Source organism: Oncorhynchus tshawytscha, linkage group LG03 (genome assembly GCF_018296145.1).
Source record: "Oncorhynchus tshawytscha isolate Ot180627B linkage group LG03, Otsh_v2.0, whole genome shotgun sequence".
In the NCBI taxonomy this organism is placed as follows: Eukaryota; Metazoa; Chordata; class Actinopteri; order Salmoniformes; family Salmonidae; genus Oncorhynchus; species Oncorhynchus tshawytscha.
The window spans coordinates 38,058,665-38,076,778 of NC_056431.1; the positions used below are offsets into that span (position 1 = coordinate 38,058,665).

General features: G+C 39.0%; 1 protein-coding gene across 1 annotated transcript in view; it reads left to right on the forward strand.

Moving 5' to 3' along the window:
• LOC112235076 (inactive dipeptidyl peptidase 10) overlaps positions 1 to 18,114 on the forward strand; it is a 188,470-nt gene that overhangs the window by 100,600 nt on the left and 69,756 nt on the right. Inside the window, exon 9 of the mRNA XM_024403474.2 lies at positions 4,102 to 4,256. Coding sequence (XP_024259242.1) covers positions 4,102 to 4,256 — 155 coding nt within the window. The remainder of the gene's footprint in view (positions 1 to 4,101; positions 4,257 to 18,114) is intronic.

Here is an 18,114-nt window from a genome sequence, read left to right on the forward strand (position 1 = left end):
ACAAAGCTTGAAACCCTAGGTCTACATGGGAAGTTGACATACACCTCAGCCAAATACATTTAAACTCAGTTTTTCACAATTTCTGACATTTAATCCGAGCAAAAATTACATTTCTTAGGTCAGTTAAGATCACCACTTTGTCTTAAGAATGTGAAATGTCAGAACAATAGTAGAGAGAATGATTTATTTCAGCTTTTATTTCTTTCATCGCATTCCCAGTGGGTCAGAAGTTTACATACACTCAATTAGTATTTGGTAGCATTGCCATTACATTGTTTAACTTGGGTCAAATGTTTCGGGTAGCCTTTCACTAGCTTCCCCACAATAAGTTGGGTGAATTTTGGCCCATTCCTCCTGACATAGCTGGTGTAACTGAGTCAGGTTTGTAGGCCTCCTTGCTCACACACGCTTTTTCAGTTCAGCCCACATTGTTCAATGGGATTGAGGTCAGGGCTTTGTGATGGCCACTCCAATACCTTGACTTTGTTGTCCTTAAGCCATTTTTCCATAACTTTCGAAGAATGCTTGGGGTCATTGTCCATTTGGTAGACCTATATGCGACCAAGCTTTAACTTCCTGACTGATGTCTCGAGATACTGCTACAATATATCCACATAATTTTCCTGCCTCATGATGCCATCTATTTCGTGTAGTGCACAAGTCCCTCCTGCAGCAAAGCACCCCACAACGTGATGCTGCCACCCCCATGTTTCACGGTTGGGATGGTGCTCTTCTGCTTGCAAGCCTCCCCCTTTTTCCTCCAAACATAACAAAGGTCATTATGGTCAAGCAGTTCTATTTTTATTTCATCTGTCTGTTTTTTATGGCAGTTTTGGAGCAGTGACTTCTTCTTTGCTGAGCGGCCTTTCAGGTTATGTCAATATAGCACTAGTTTTACTTTGGATATAGACACTTTTGTACCTCTTTCTTCCAAAATCTTCACAAGGTCCTTTGCTGTTGTTCTGGGATTTATTTGTACTTTTCGAAACAAAATACATTCATCTCTAGGAGAGAACGCGTCTCCTCCCTGAGTGGTATGACCGCTGTGTGGTCCCATGGTGTTTATGCTTGCGTACTATTGTTTGTACAGATGAACGTGGTACCTTCAGACGTTTCAAAATTGCTCCCAAGGATGAACCAGACTTGTGGAGGTCTACATTTCTTGGCTGATTTCTTTTGATTTTCCCATGATGTCAAGCAAAGGGGCACTGAGTTTGAAGGTAGGCCTTGAAATACTTCCACAGTTACACCTCCAATTGACTCAAATTATGTCAATTAGCCTGTCAAAAGCTTCTAAAGCTGTTAAAAGGCACAGTCAACTTTGTGTATGTAAACTTCTGACCCCTGGAATTGTGATACATTGAATTATAAGTGACATTATCTGTCTGTAAACAATTGTTGGAAAAATTACTTGTGTCATGCACAAAGTAGATGTCCTAACCGACTTGCCAAAACTATAGTTTCTTAACAAGAAATTTGTGGAGTGGTTGAACAACTAGTTTTAATGACTCCAACCTAAGTGTATGTAAACTTCCGACTTCAGCTGTATGTATTGTCTATTTTTTGTTGAACGCTGGGTTTAATTGAAACAATAGCTGTTGATGTCTTTGCAAATGCTATAAGGCCTAAATAGTATAATTGATATATGACTGATGTATGGTTAAATTTGGTTATGGTTATATTTAATGCCTCTGTTAAACCTACCCTTTGGAATGACTTCGATATCAACAGTGAATATATTTAGTTATTAAGAGATCTCTCAATATTAGTTCTCACGACTGCACATTGGTAGTAGTCAGTGACAAATATCAAAGCTGGGCTTGATTAAAACCCTGGATGGGAGACCAATTAAATTGCTTTAGATAGATCAAGTTTCCAGTAGGAGGTGCTGCCCAGCCTATAGCTTTTTGTCTTATAGTGGATATAACGTTGAAGATCTGGCGTTGTTTCAAAGGTACAAATTCAACATATTTTATATAAGGTTTGTATATGTTGAAAATTGGTTACAATAGCTTGGTTTCCTATCCAACTGGCGACAGATTTCATGCAAAAATTCTAAAATCTCCATAAACACAGAATTAAAAGTTCACCATAGCTACAATATTGTCAATAGTGTTTCATGTAACTCAAGATATTTGTGACTGTGTAAACACAGTGGAGTGATTTTCAGCTATTCCAACATCTCATGTTTTCCTGATGATGTCAAATTAGTCAAAGTGGGGGAGTCAAACTGCACCTTCGAATACATTTTCCAATTTCTCTTCAGCTGCACAATAGGTAGATTAATTAAATTCTAAATTAGTGCCAAATACAATTTTTTTGTGTTTTTCTAAAGTATTCAATATGAATGTGATCAAATAGCAGATTTGAATAGGGAAGAGTTTATTAAGTTTCGGAGAAAGACATTTCATCATGTTACTCAGGAGTGTTGGGATTATTACTTGAAAAGATATTAACGCATTACTTTACAATATTACTTTGTGAGGAAAGTAACACATTAAATTACTAGTTTTAAAACTTTGCGTTACTTTCATGAAAAAAACTCAATCTCTCTGCTCTACCAAAGGCTTACTAACTCAGGTTAGATCACTAGTTTCTCCTTTCATCAGTGGCACTGCTTTCCTGTGCTAGTCTACAGGTGCTGTGCTATATATGGGCTGCTTAATTAGCCACATATATGGTAAGCCAAACATCTGTACAGATTTCCTATCTTTTCAATTAAAATCTTTCTCTTGAGCCAACAGTTCTGATTATAGACCGCATGTATATGGACCCATTAAGATGTACTTTATATAGGGCACACTTCACACTAGACGGGATAGCCCTCTATGGGATTTGCTGTCACAGAAGCATTCAATGGCAAAGATCAGAGGTGCTCCCTCTATGCATTTATATGGACAGTAGCTGTTTTGACATTCCTCCAAACAGCCTTTCTCCGCTCTCTCTAAATTAGGAAATTAATCGAGTTCGGATCATGGAAACACACGGCCGGCAGAGATATGACTCTGAAAGTAACGCAAGCGTTGTCTGACAAAGTAACTGACAAAGTAATACCCTATTTGAAAAAGTAACATGTTACTTTACTCAGTTACTCATAAAAGTAATCTGATTATGTAACGCGTTACTCCCAACACTGCTCAGGAGAAACACAATTATACACTGATTTTGGAAATGTTTCTGCAAGCAGTCACTTTAACTGTGCAATTGCATATATTGTTTGTTCATTATTCTATGTACCTTTGTGTGAGAAATTATCATTGTCATTCTATGTTGTGTGGGTTTTTTTTGCCTTTAAATGGACATTTAGGGCCAAGTTTGCACCTGTTCTTGCCCCACAAATATGTAAAACACCAAAAGCAAACGCAAAACATGAGATCCTGTTTATTTACTTTGTTTTTTCTTTCTCTTGACCTTTATTTGACCTTTTTGTTATTTCATCAGTGTTTTAAAAGCCTTTTGAAGGTGCAAAGTAAACTTGGCTATTTTAGTTCAAAGCTTCATCTGATACGGTGTGTTACTTATTGGTTTCCTATAACTATACCTCTGGGAAAACAGTTGATATTCTTTTATGTTTATGAACTACACTTTTTTCCTGCATAAACTATGTGATTTTCATGGTAATATGACAGTCTCTATGACAACCTATTATTCCTTTGTCTCTCTCTCTCTCTTTCTCTCTCTCTCTCTCTCTCTCTCTCCCTCTCTCTCTCTCTGATCATCTATTTTGAGATATGCAAATGCCTCTTAATCAGACCTAATTAACATCTGAATTGTGTGACGTTACGCTATCACAGACCCTTGAGTACCGTTAACTGCACTTGAACATCATGCTTGCGAACATCATACTTGAGTCGCTGAAATGATTCAGTGCCACTGTATTTCTGAATACACTCTGGATATATGTCCTTCTTATATGAAACAGTACATATGAAAAGTTAGACTGTGCTTAAGGAAATATGTTAATATCAACTATTATCTAAAAATCCATCCTCACACTAAATGTCCATGTACTGTAACATATTAATACAACCATATGTGGCCATATAAAAATATGTATAGAGATCTCTAATGTATTTATGTATTCCTTATGTCTTTCTACAGAGGAGATTCTCCAGTCCCATGTGGCACACTGGTGGTCACCCGATGGAGAGAGATTGGCCTTTCTGGTTCTCAATGACACTCTGGTGCCAAATATGGCCCTTCCTCGCTTCACTGGGTCTTCATACCCCAAGGGAAAGCAATACCCCTACCCTAAGGTAAGTAATAGCCTTAATCTGAGATGATGTATATTACATTGTCTGCTGCCACCCACCTAGCTAGCTCAATAGGTGGAATGAAAAATGGTCCTTACTCCAAGATACTGTAGCTCTGACTAGTCTGAGAAAGGGATATTGACTATATCTCTAGTCTTCATACAATCAAAACCAAAATCTGTGTTTCAGGAGTAAGACAAATCAACATTCCTCTTGAGATTTTAGAAAGCACACTTAGATATTTGTACTTGACTTATTTACAGTGTAAAACACAAACCTATAATTTATCATTATAATTTAAAACGTATATCAAGCGGCAATGACAAAATTTTATTTCAATGTACAGTAAGATCCATCCAAAAAGTGTCCCTTTCCTGCAGCAATTAAGACTAAAACTCCCCACGAAATAGATGTCTGTTTTTTTCCCCAGATCCTGGATGCATCCCAATTTACACCCCTTTCCAAATAAGGTGCACTACTTTTTACCAAAGCCCTACGGGCCTCAGTCAAAAGTAGAGTCCTATAAAGGGAATAGAGTACAATTTCTTTCGACAGTGATAATTAGATAACAGTGGACACCTAAGCGATCCCTCCTCCTGGTTTATGTGTGCCTCTCGCAGCACAGCCCTGTGGCCCAGTGTGAGGCCAATCCGGCCCTGTGTTCTTGGCCCAAGGTTAAACTAGAAGCGGCAGAATCCATACCAAGGGTGAGAACCAGTAGAGCTTGGCATATGGCATTTAGGGTTGAGTACCAACAGAAAATGCCACACTGAATGTAGAAAAAGCACTGCTACTCTATTAGGGAGGTTTGGCATTAGAAAAGGTCAATACGATACTGTGTCTCTATGATTAGTCTCTATGGGGTCTGGTACATGTCTTCATGCATTGTTCAAAAGCCAACCTTTGTGGTTTTCATTCATATTTAAACATGATTAGGCTGAATACAGTGTTGTGTGTAAATGAGGTGATAACTTTTTGTCATACTGTATTTTACCATTTTCTTTCACAACCATTAACATTTGGGTAACACTTTACATTGTGTTGCCCTTATTACTATGCAACTACACAGCAATAACTGCAGTAACATAGTACTTATAGGTGTTGAAGGTTGAAGCGCTTTCAGTTATTACACAATCGGAACAAGGAAAGTGTAATTACACATCCACTTGCTGAAGGTTATTCCACATGTGTAATTACTGATGTATTACACATTTTTTTGTTTCACTAAGTAACTAATGTTTTATAATTACACATTTGAAAGTAAACTGTGAATTACCATGTTAATAACTCAAAACAAAATCTGACCATTGTTACATGTAACTAAAAGGTGCCACTACATTCCGCTAGCAAATGTGCAACCTTTGGACAATATAATTGACTAGTGACGCGGAAGATTAAACTACCAATGAGACATTAAAAACTGTAACATCTTATGCTTCACTGAGTCGTGGCTGAACGACGACAACATTAACATACAGCTGGCTGGTTATACGATGTACCGGCAGGATAGAACAGCGGCATCTGGTAAGACAAGGGGAGGCAGTCTATGTATTTTTGTAAACGACAGCTGGTGCACGATATCTAAGGAAGTCTCGAGCTATTGCTCGCCTGAGGTCGAGTATCTCATGATAAGCTGTAGACCACACAGCCTACCGAGAGATATTTCATCTGTATGTTCACACACCACCACAGTCAGAGGCTGGCACTAAGACAGCATTGAATGAGCTGTGTTCCGGCATAAGCCAACAAGAAAACGCTCACCCAGAGGTGGCGCTCCTAGTAGCCGGGGACTTTACTGCAGGGAAACTTAAATCCATTTTACCAAATTTCTATCAGCATGTTAAATGTGCAACCAGAGGAAAAATAACTCCACACTCCACACACAGAGACTCATACAAAGCTCTCCCTTGCCCTCCATTTGGCAAATCTGACCATAATTCTATCCTCCTGATTCCTGCTTACAAGCAAAAATTAAAGCAGGAAGCACCAGTGACTAGATCAATAAAAAGTGATCAGATGAAGCAGATGCTAAACTACAGGACTGTTTTGCTAGCACAGACTGGAATATGTTCCAGGATTCCTCCAATGGCATTGAGGAGAACACCACATCAGTCATTGGCTTCATCAATAAGTGCTTTGATGACTTCATCCCCACAGTGACCATACGTACATACCCCAACCAGAAGCCATTGATTACAGGCAGCATCTGCACTGAGATAAAAGCTAGAGCTGCCGCTTTCAAAGAGCAGGACTCTAAACCGGATGCTTATATGAAATCCCACTATGCTCTCCGATGAACCATCAAACAGGCAAAATGTCAATACAGGGCTAATATTGAATCGTACTACAACGGCTCTGACGCTCGTCAGATGTGGCAGGGCTTGCAAACAATTACAGACTACAAAGGGAAGCACAGCCAAGAGCTACCCAGTGACACGAGCCTGCCAGACGAGCTAATCTACTTCTATGCTCACTTCGAGGCAAATAACACTGAAACATGCATGAGAGCAAATGCTGTTCCGGAAGGCAGTGTGATCACGCTCTCTGCAGACGATGTGTGTAAGACCTTTAAACAGCTCAACATTCACAAGGCCGCAGGGAAGGACAGATTACCAGGACGTGTATTGTGAGCATGCACTGACCAACTGGTGTTTTCACTGACATTTTCAACCTCTCCCTGTCCGAGTCTGTAATACAAACATGTTTTAAGCAGACCACCATAGTCCCTGTGCTCAAGAACACTAAGGTAACCTGCCTAAATGACTACCGACCCGTAGCACTCACGTCTGTAGCCATGAAGTGCCTTGAAAGGCTGGTCATGGCTCACATCAACACCATCATCCCAGAAAACCTAGACCCACTCCAATTTGCACTCCACACTGCCCTTTCCCACCCGGACAAAAGGAACACCTATGTGAGAATGCTCTTCATTGACTACAGCTCAGCGTTCAACACCATAGTGCCGTCAAAGCTCATCAATAAGCTAAGGTTCCTGGGACTAAACACCTCCCCCTGCAACTGGATCCTGGACTTCCTGATGCGCCGCCCCCAGGTGGTAAGGGTAGGTAACAACACATCCAGCACACTGATCCTCAACACAGGGGCCCCTCAGGGGAGCGTGTTCAGTCCCCTCCTGTACTCCCTGTTCACTCATGACTGCACGGCCAGGCATGACTCCTACCCCATTATTCAATTTGCAGATGACACAACAGTGGTAAGCCTGATCACCGACAACGACAAAACAGCCTATAGGGAGGAGGTCAGAGACCTGGCCGTGTGGTGCCAGGACAACAACCTCTCCCTCAACGTGATCAAGACAAAGGAGATGATTGTGGACTACAGGAAAAAGAGGACCGAGCACACCCCCATTCTCATCGACGGGGCTGCAGTGGATCAGTTTGAGAGCTTCAAGTTCCTTGGTGTCCACATCACCAACAAACTAACATGGTCCAAGCACACCAATACAGTCGTGAAGAGGTCACGACATAACCTAGTCCCCCTCAGGAATCTGAAAAGATTTGGCATGGGTCCTCAGATCCTCATAAGGTTCTACAGCTGCACCATTGAGAGCATCCTGACTGGTTGCATCACTGCCTGGTATGGCAACTTCTCTGCAAGGCACTACAGAGCGTAGTGCGAACGGCCCAGTACATCACTGGGGCTAAGCTGCCTGCCATCCAGGACCTCTACACCAGGCGGTGTCAGAGGAAGGCCCTAAAAATTGTCAAAGATTCCAGCCACCCTAGTCATAGACTGTTCTCTCTGCTACCACACAGTAAGCAGTACCAGAGTGCCAAGTCTAGGTCCAAGAGGCTTCTAAACAGCTTCTACCCCAAGCCATCAGACTCCTGAACGAACATCTAGTCAAATGGCTACCCAGACTATTTGCAGTGCAAATAGACCCATCCTACGAGGACAAGCCTCCACCCTGGACTTCCCAACCATGTGTTAGTGCTTCACTGACCCTGTAAGTGGACTTTGTTGGGGTTCATGTGTATATTCTACCTCTGTATGTAATAGGCCTTTGGTACTGTTTAACTACTGCGTAATTACTACCTTGTGTTTATTCATTTGTATATAGCCTGTTGTGTTCATTGTGAGCTATTAGCCACTGTATTGCTTGTCACTGTACAATGATGTAGTTATTAGCCCTGCTATTACTACAGTAACATTGCAATTGCATTGTTATTACTGCCTTTGTAGCTATAACAGTTGTACAGTGTCTGATACATTCTCTCTCTTCTTTTCCTAGAGAACCACTATACACTATTCACTACCACTAGTCTCCTCTTCCTTTTTGCTGCGTATGTGTGTCTGTTCGGTGTATGGAAATAGAGTGTTGAAATAAATTGTATCCCTGGCTCCTACTCATTATTTATGTCCTCTAACAGGCGCTGGAACAGTTGTACATATAACTTAAACTGGAACCTCTTTTGGATACCATCAAATGGTGGCGCTCTTTTTCACTCAGCTTTGTAGTTTGAAAATGTAATAGAAACATTAATAATAGTAGTAGGCTCCATCAATACAATAGTAGTAGGTCTACCTGTATGAAAACAAATATATAAATGGAACTGTAGTCTTCCTACTTCAAAATATAAAAGGTAGGTTTTTATATCTATAGTATCAATGCTTTTGAGGGTCTACCTTGTATTAGCTTTTGAGGCAGAGGATGCTGTAGAGTAGACCCCTCCCCTGACCCTCCTTGGAAGATATTTTGATTTGACAGGACAGGACAGGACAAAGTTAGCTAAATGGATGACACAACCGAAAATACAAGAACGCTTTGTTTAAGAAAAAGCATGGAATGCTGTCACATCTGTCCACGGAGCACCAGATATGTTTTGCCAGAGATACTGTATATCAGTGGAGGCTGGTGGGAGGAGCTATGTTTGGCCAGAGATACTGTATGTCAGTGGAGGCTGGTGGGAGGAGCTATTGGAGGACGGGCTCATTGTAATGGCTGAAATTGAATAAATGGAACAGAGTCAAAATTTGTTTTCTTTTTTATTTAACCTTTCAGTGGAGGCTGGTGGGAGGAGCTATAGGAGGACGGGCTGATTATATTGGCTGAAATGGAATGAATGGAATAGTAACAGACCCATCAAAAGGGTATGTTACTATTCCAAAAATACAAAAAAAATCAAAAACATGTTTGGCTCCTTTCCATTTATTCAATATCAGCCATTACAATGAGCCCATCTCCTATAGCTCCTCCCACCGCCACTGATATACAGTATCTCTGGCAAACCATATCTGGTGCTCCGTGGACAGATGCTACATCATTTCATGCCTTTTCTTTAGACAAAGCGTTCTTGTATTGTGGGTTTGCTGGGGTCGTACAGCAGACCTTTTGATAGGTCCGTTACTAATTCCATGAATTCAATTCCAGCCATTACAATCAGCTGTCCTCCTATAGCTCCTCCCACCAGCCTCCACTGAAAGGATAAATAAGAAATTATTTTAAAAAACCAAACACATGTGTGACTTCATTCCATTTATTCAATGTCAGCCATTACAATGAGCCTGTCCTCCTATAGCTCTTCCCACCAGCCTCCACTGAAAAATAAAACACTTTAGTCCAGGGGAGGGTCATGTAATTTGTAATCATTTAAATGTCATATTGCTCAGGATTTGATAAATAGTTGCTTATTATAGTATCTCATGTGTGCACAATAGTTACCCGGAGGAAAATGGGAGAGGGTCATGCTTTTTCAATTTCAGTCAGGTGGTGGGGTTTAATAATTTTTTAATTATTATTCCAGGGGAGGGTCAGGTAATTTGTAATCATTTAAATGTCATATTGCTCAGGGTTTGATAATTAGTTGCTTGTTGTAGTATATCATGTGTGCTCATGTGTACACCATTTGAATTTGGAATTTGGAAATAGCCACGGGATGTTTTTTTAATACTCTCAATACTGTTGAAACCACAGTATTTCTTTGAAGTTTGTTTTATACATTTGAATATTTCTAGTTACTTTTTAAAGGGATGTATCCAGAATAAATGAAGTTAGAGGTAGTTTCCAGGGCCAATGTTAACTAGCATTACCTATACTAAACAAAAAAAATCCAGAGTCCCGGTTCATATGAGAAAACCTGAATGAACATTTCTTAACACTTTGCTATTGTAAAAAAAAGGCAGGAACAACACACCCAGTTTCTAATCTAAATAACTACATTTGAATGTTATGACAAGACAACATGAATGTGCCTGATAACCAGTCAACCCAACATAACATTTCAATCCAGTCACTTTAAAAATGCATCAACCAGAAAACATACAATGCAATACAACATATCAAAAAGTGCAGCTCTTTATAAGCTCCTGAAACAAACCAAATAAGAGAATTTAATTCACACAGTAATACCAATTTTGTTAATTCAAGTTTGCATCAGTCGTCACACCACTACTGGCGTCAGTGACCCTAGGACTTCCTTGAGAATGTCTCCTCATCAAATTGACACAGATAAGGTGTGTTTGGTCCCTGTGATAGCCCACAGATGGTCTGCCATACAAACAATGTCATAAATTGGGATTGAGTCATCACGCTGTGCCTCGGTGCCAGCACATTGCCAGTCGTGATTATCACTTTCTCTAATTCTTCCACTACACAGTCATTGTGCTAAAAACTGGAAGCCCATGGGTATCTATTAGCATGCTAGCAGATACCCATAGACTTCCAGTCATTCTGCAAATGCTAGTTAGCTACCTCTAACTTACTGGGTACAGAAACATAACAACTGTATCCACGAGTTCATCTGACTTTGGGGAAGTAGATAAAGCGCCTCATTGCCAAAATCCCAAAGTATCCCTTTAAGTAAATACCTGCAGTAAACTTCTGTAATATGTTAAGAGAGAAAGAAGATCGCATTCTTCATTTCAATTGTCACATCATTTTTCATTATAAGGCTTACTTGTAGTCTCTAGTCATGTAGTGTTTGTTTACAAGCCCACAACGATAAGAGACTGGAGCCTTGTGAGTCACTCACGTTGTGCAGCATGTGCCAGGTGATCTAGCTACAGTATGGAATTCACAACTAAATGTTTGCCAACTAAATAATTTATAACTATTAAGTTAACTGTCTGATGTGCTAAAATTCTCTGGTAACTAGCTACTAAATTAGCAAACCAAATGCACAACATTTGCATTTGGTTTGCTAATTTAGTAGCTAGTTAGCTATCCAGCTAAGTGGTTCGATTCTTTCAAAATAAAGCTTAAATTGGCAACAGCAAAGAATTCCCTTCTGGATCAAGAGCCTTGCTTTTTATAAATATAATTTAAACTTGTGTCACATTATGGTAAATGGGGAAATAAGTATAGCCAGTTGTAATTGTAATGGCTTAGCAGATAATAAGAAACGATGATCAGTATTTACCTGGCTAAAAGAGAAGGAATATAATATCTGTTGTTTACAGGAAACATTCAACCATTTTAGATGTTAGAAGTTTTTTTTAAAGTTTTGTGGAAAAAAGGACTTGGGGGCAAAATATATTTCTCCCATGGGCAAAGAAATTCGAAAGGGGTGATGATATTAATTAACAGTCATTTTGATCCAAATGTGCAAATTGTCCAAACAGATCATCAAGGTAGATGGATTATTTTAAATATGTTGATGGACAATAAACAGATATGGCTTATTTAGTCAGCCATCAATTGTGCAAGTTCTCCCACTTAAAAAGATGAGAGAGGCCTGTAATTTTCATCATAGGTACACTTCAAATATGACAGACAAAATCAGGGTGAACAAATCCGGAAAATTACATTGTAGGATTTTTAATGAATTTATTTGCAAATTATGGTGGAAAATAGGTAGGTTATAAATAGGTTTCTGGATTTTTTTTCTCATTAAGTGGGAGAACTTTTGGTGGCTGACTAAATATTTTTTTGCCCCACTGTATATGGCCCAAATAATGATGATCCAAGCTTCTTTGAAAATATATATGAGAATTTATCAACTCTACAAGCAACACAAGACTCTGTTATTATGGTGGGGGATTTTTAATACGGTTTTAATAAATACTTCTATGGAGCGTAAAGGCAATCACACTACAAACTGTCACCCTCAGGCACTTAAGGAAATCATGAATGTCATGGATATATTGGAATTAGTGGATATATGGAGGCTTAAATACCCTGAACTAGTGAGATACATGGCAGAGGCTTAATCAAGCTAGTCGTCTTGATTACTTTCTTATGTCATTCTCTCTGGCAGAAAAGGTTTTTAAAGTGTTGATAGGGGACAGAATGCAGTCGGATCATCACATAATTGACATATATATTACTCTTACAGAAAGAATTTCCATGTGCGCAAGGATATTGGGAATTTAATCATAGCCTACTGGATGATAACTTGTTTATAACTAGGACAAAATCATTTATAACTGGCTTTTTCCGAAATAACATAGGTACAGAAGATCCCCTTATTGTATGGGACACTTTTAAATGTGCCTTTATAGGCCATGCAGTTCAGTACTCATCTATAAAACAAAAGCAATTAAGATCAAAAGAGTCCATATTAACAAAGGAAATTGAAGGACTAACAGTACAGTTAGATAGCAATAAAAACTGTACCATAGAGGCACAGAATAAGGTAGAGAAAAAACAAAAAGTAATGGGGGAACTTATTCAAGAAAGATCCCGTGTAATATTGTCACGTTCTGACCTTAGTTCTTTTGTTATGTCCTTGTTTTAGTATGGTCAGGGTGTGAGTTGGGTGGGTTGTCTATGTTAGTTTTTCTATGATTTGCTATTTCTATGTTTGGCCTGGTATTGTTCTCAATCAGAGGCAGCTGTCAATCATTATCCCTGATTGAGAACCATATTTAGGGAGCCTGTTTTCTATTGTGTTTCGTGGGTGATAATTTTCTGTCTTTGTGTATGTCACCAGACAGGACTGTTTCGTTTCGTATCATTCTCGTTGTTATTTTTGTTTTAGTGTTCTGTGTTGAATAAATATCGTCATGAACATGTACCACGCTGCGCTTTGGTCCGATCCTTGCTACTCCTCGTCAGAAGAAGAGGACGAGCGTTACAAATATATTATAAATATAAAGCAAACTGGATGGAATATGGGGAAAAATGCAACAATTTGTTTTTCAATCTTCAACATAGAAATGCTACCCATTTTCTTTATTGAAACTTGTTACAAATGATTCACCGAATGCTATTTTGAAAGCAGAAGTAAAGTACACTGCTCAAAAAATAAAGGGAACACTTAAACAACACAATGTAACTCCAAGTCAATCACACTTCTGTGAAATCAAACTGTCCACTTAGGAAGCAACACTGATTGACAATACATTTCACATGCTGTTGTGCAAATGGAATAGACAACAGGTGGTAATTATAGGCAATTAGCAAGACACCCCCAATAAAGGAGTGGTCCTGCAGGTGGTGACCACAGACCACTTCTCAGTTCCTATGCTTCCTGGCTGATGTTTTGGTCACTTTGAATGCTGGCGGTGCTTTCACTCTAGTGGTAGCATGAGGCGGAGTCTACAACCAACACAAGTGTAGTGCAGCTCATTGAGGATGGCACATCAATGCGAGCTGTGGCAAGAAGGTTTGCTGTGTCTGTCAGCGTAGTGTCCAGAGCATGGAGGCGCTACCAGGAGACAGGCCAGTACATCAGGAGATGTGGAGGAGGCTGTAGGAGGGCAACAACCCAGCAGCAGGACCGCTACCTCAGGAGGAGGAGGAGCACTGCCAGAGCCCTGCAAAATGACCTCCAGCAGGGAGCAAATGTGCATGTGTCTGCTCAAACGGCCAGAAACAGACTCCATGAGGGTTGTATGAGGGCCCGACATCCACAAGGGGGGGGGGTTGTGCTTACAGCCCAACACCGTGCAGGACATTTGGCATTTTTCAGAGAGCACCAAGATTGGCAAATTCGCCACTGGCACCCTGTGCTCTTCACAGATGAAAGCAGGTTCACACTGAGCACATGTGACAGATGTGACAGAGTCTGGAGACCCCGTGGAGAACGTTCTGCTGCCTGTAACATCCACCAGCATGACCGGTTTGGCGGTGGGTCAGTCATGGTGTGGGGTGGCATTTCTTTGGGGGGGGGCCGCACAGCCCTCCATGTGCTCGCCAGAGGTAGCCTGGCTGCCATTAGACAATGCTAGACCTCATGTGGCTGGAGTGTGTCAGCCGTTCCTGCAAGAGGAAGGCATTTATGCTATGGACTGGCCCGCCCGTTCCCCAGACCTGAATCCAATTGAGCACATCTGGGACATCATGTCTCGCTCCATCCACCAACGACACGTTGCACCACAGACTGTCCAGGAGTTGGCGCATGCTTTAGTACAGGTCTGGGAGGAGATCCCTCAGAAGACCATCCGCCACCTCATCAGTAGCATTCCCAGGCGTTGTAGGGAGGTCATACAGGCACGTGGAGGCCACACACACTACTGAGCCTCATTTTGACTTGTTTTAAGGACATTACATCAAAGTTTGGATCAGCCTGTAGTGTGGTTTTCCACTTTAAGTTTGAGTGTGACTCCAAATCCAGACCTCCATGGGTTGATAAATTTGATTTCCATTGATAATTGTTGTGTGATTTTGTTATCAGCACATTCAACTATGTAAAGAAAAAGTATTTAATAAGAATATTTCATTCATTCAGATCTAGGATGTGTTATTTTAGTGTTCCCTTTATTTTTTTGAGCAGTGTACTTTAAGAATATGTTTTCATTTCAGTCTCATCCATCTCCACTAACCGAAGCTAATTGTATGGAATTGTTTCCTATTGATAATGTAACATTAACATCTGTATAGAAAGACTAATGTGAAGGCCAAATTACAGAGGAGGAACTTATTGATGCAATTAAAGCCTTCAAGGCTGGGGAAACTCAATGGCTGGATGACATACGAGTGGAAGTATACCAAACTTTTTTTGATGTACTCAGAGGACCATTATTAGAATGTTTTAACCATTCCTATATAAATGGTAGATTATCGGACACGCAACAGGAAGGTCTGATTTCATTATTACTAGGACAGGATCCAAGTGGTAGATATAAATCCAAAAATTGGAGGCCTCTTACATTTCAGTGTTGTGATGCAAAGATTCTAGCTAAATGCTTGGTGCATAGAATCAAAAAGGTATTGTCAGATATTATTCATCCAAATCAGTTTTTTACATGGATGATACATAGGAGATAATAAAAGACAAGTACTGGAAACAATAGAATACTATGAAATATCGGGGATACCAGGCCTGGTTTTCATAGCTGATTTTTAAAAGGCTTTTGATAAAGTATGATTGGAGTTTATAGTAAAATGCTTAGAATATTAAAATGTTTCAGAATCTCTTATAAAATGGGTTAAAGTTATGTATAGTAACCCTTGGTGTAAAATAGTAAATCAATTCTACATCTCAGAAAGTTTTAAACTGTCAAGAGGAGAAAAACATGGTTGTCAACTATTGGCATATCTATTTATTTTTGCCATCGAAATCTTAGCTGTTAAAATTAGATCCAACAATAATATTAAGGGATTAGAAATCCGTGGCTTAAAAACAAAGGTGTCATTGTGCGCTGATGATTCACGTTTTCTTTTAAAACCACAATTAGAATCCCTACACTGCCTCATAGAGGATATCAATACTTTTGCTATCCCCTCTGGATTAAAACCAAATTATGATAAATGTACTATATTACGTACTGGATCACAAAAAAATGCTACTTTTACATTACCGTGTAGTTCACCAATAAAATGGTCTGACGGGGATGTAGATATACTCGGTATACAAATCCCGAATGAAAGAAATGATCTCACTCCAATATATTTGTATAGAAATAGATAAGATCTTGCTACCATGGAAAGGAAAATACCTGTCTATTTGTGGAAAAATCACCCTGAATAACTCTTTAGTCATATCACAGTTTACCTATTTGTTTACGGTTTTGCCTAAACCTAGTGACCTGATTTTTAAATTATATGAACATAAAATATTCTATTTTATTTGGAATGGCAAGCCCGACAAAATGAAAAGGGCCTCTTTATATAACAAATATGAATCCGGATGGCAGAAATTATGAAATATTAAAGCATTAGACCTCTCAATAAAGGCATCAGTCATACAAAAGTTATATTTATATCCAAAATGGTTCTCTAGTAAATTGGTAGAAATGTCTCACTCCATCTTCAAGAATGGCCTTTTCCCTTTTATTCAGAATACAACTGCTCACTTTTGTTTTTTTTAATGGCTGAAAATGAAATAATCTTCAAAATATTGTTATTTTTTTAACAAGCCTTAGAAAGTTGGTTGCAATTTCAGTTTAATCCACCTAAAAATACAGAACAAATAATGCAACAAATATTGTGGTTAAACTCGAATAAACTAATTGCAAAAAAAATAAAAAATATATGAAATGTTTAAAAAAGGTATCATTTTTGTAAATGATATCATAAATAGGACTGGTGGAGTTATGTCACACATGCAGCTAACACATACATTTGGAAATGTCTGCTCTACCCAAAATTTCAACCAACTAATTGTAGCATTACCACAAAAATGGAAGAGGCAAGTAGAAGGGGGAAAAAGGAACCTGTCTGTTGGCCCTGCATTAAAAGAACATAAATGTTTAAAGAAAAATGTGATGAATAAGAACATACCAATTTCATTTAAGGACCAAAATATTGACCGCTGTGCCATATACTGTAAATTGCAAAGTATTTGGGAAGAGATTTTTGATGTACCTATTCCAAGGCACATAGTTTATTAATTGACATGCAAAACAACGCCGGATTCAGAACATCACATTTTTCAATTGAAATGTTTATACAAAATTATTGCAACCAATAGAATGTTATGTAAATTGGGGATGCAATCTTCCCAGCTCTGAAATTTTGGAAGTGATGAGGCAGAGTCATTAGATCATTTATTTTGGTACTGTCCACATGTAGCATGTTTTTGGTCAAAGGTCCAGGAATGGCTGAAGAATTGCAACATTTACCTAGAACTAACACTGCAGATAGCAATACTGGGTTTGAAAAGTCACAGTCAATCATTCAATAAATAATAATGATTTTAACAAAAATGTTTATCTTTAATTTACAATCTGAAGAAACTATGAGAATAGAAAGGTTTAGTACTTTTGTGAAGCATCACAGCACAGTTGAAAAATATATGGCAAATAGAAATCCAAAATGGATGGTGTTAAGAGATAGATGGAAGGGGTTGAATGGAGCTGAAGGGTGGGACTAATAACAACAAGATAACCAATGTACAACATACGTGGTCTGTAAAATGTATATAGGTTCGAAATAGCACAGTTACAAATAGAAATCAAACTGGATGGACAACTGAAAGAGGAAGGACTAAAATCAAACAAAATATAACTATTGTAAAATAGATTGTTTCTGTAAAATATGGATAAACTGAAGGTAGAAGCCTAAGTGTTATTGTTTATTAGTATACTCCAATTGGGGGAGAGGTGATAGGGTTTATGTCTGTATATGTATGTATATATGTATGTGTATGTATGTATATACAGTTGAAGTCTTAAGTTTCCATACACCTCAATCAAAGCATTTAAACTCAGTTTATCACAATTCCTGACATTTAATCCTAATAAAAAAACAACTGATTTAGGTCAGTTGGGATCACCACTTTATTTTAAGAATGTGAAATGTCAGAAAAATAGTAGAGTGATTTTTTCCAGCTTTTATTTCTTCCATCACTTTCCCAGTGGGTTAGAAGTTTACATACAGTCAATTAGTATTTCGTACCATTGCCTTTAAATTGTTTAACTTGGGTCAAACATTTCGGGTGGCCTTCCACAAGCTTCCCACAATAACTTGGGTGAATTTTCGCCCATTCCTCCGGACAGAGCTGATGTATCTGAGTCA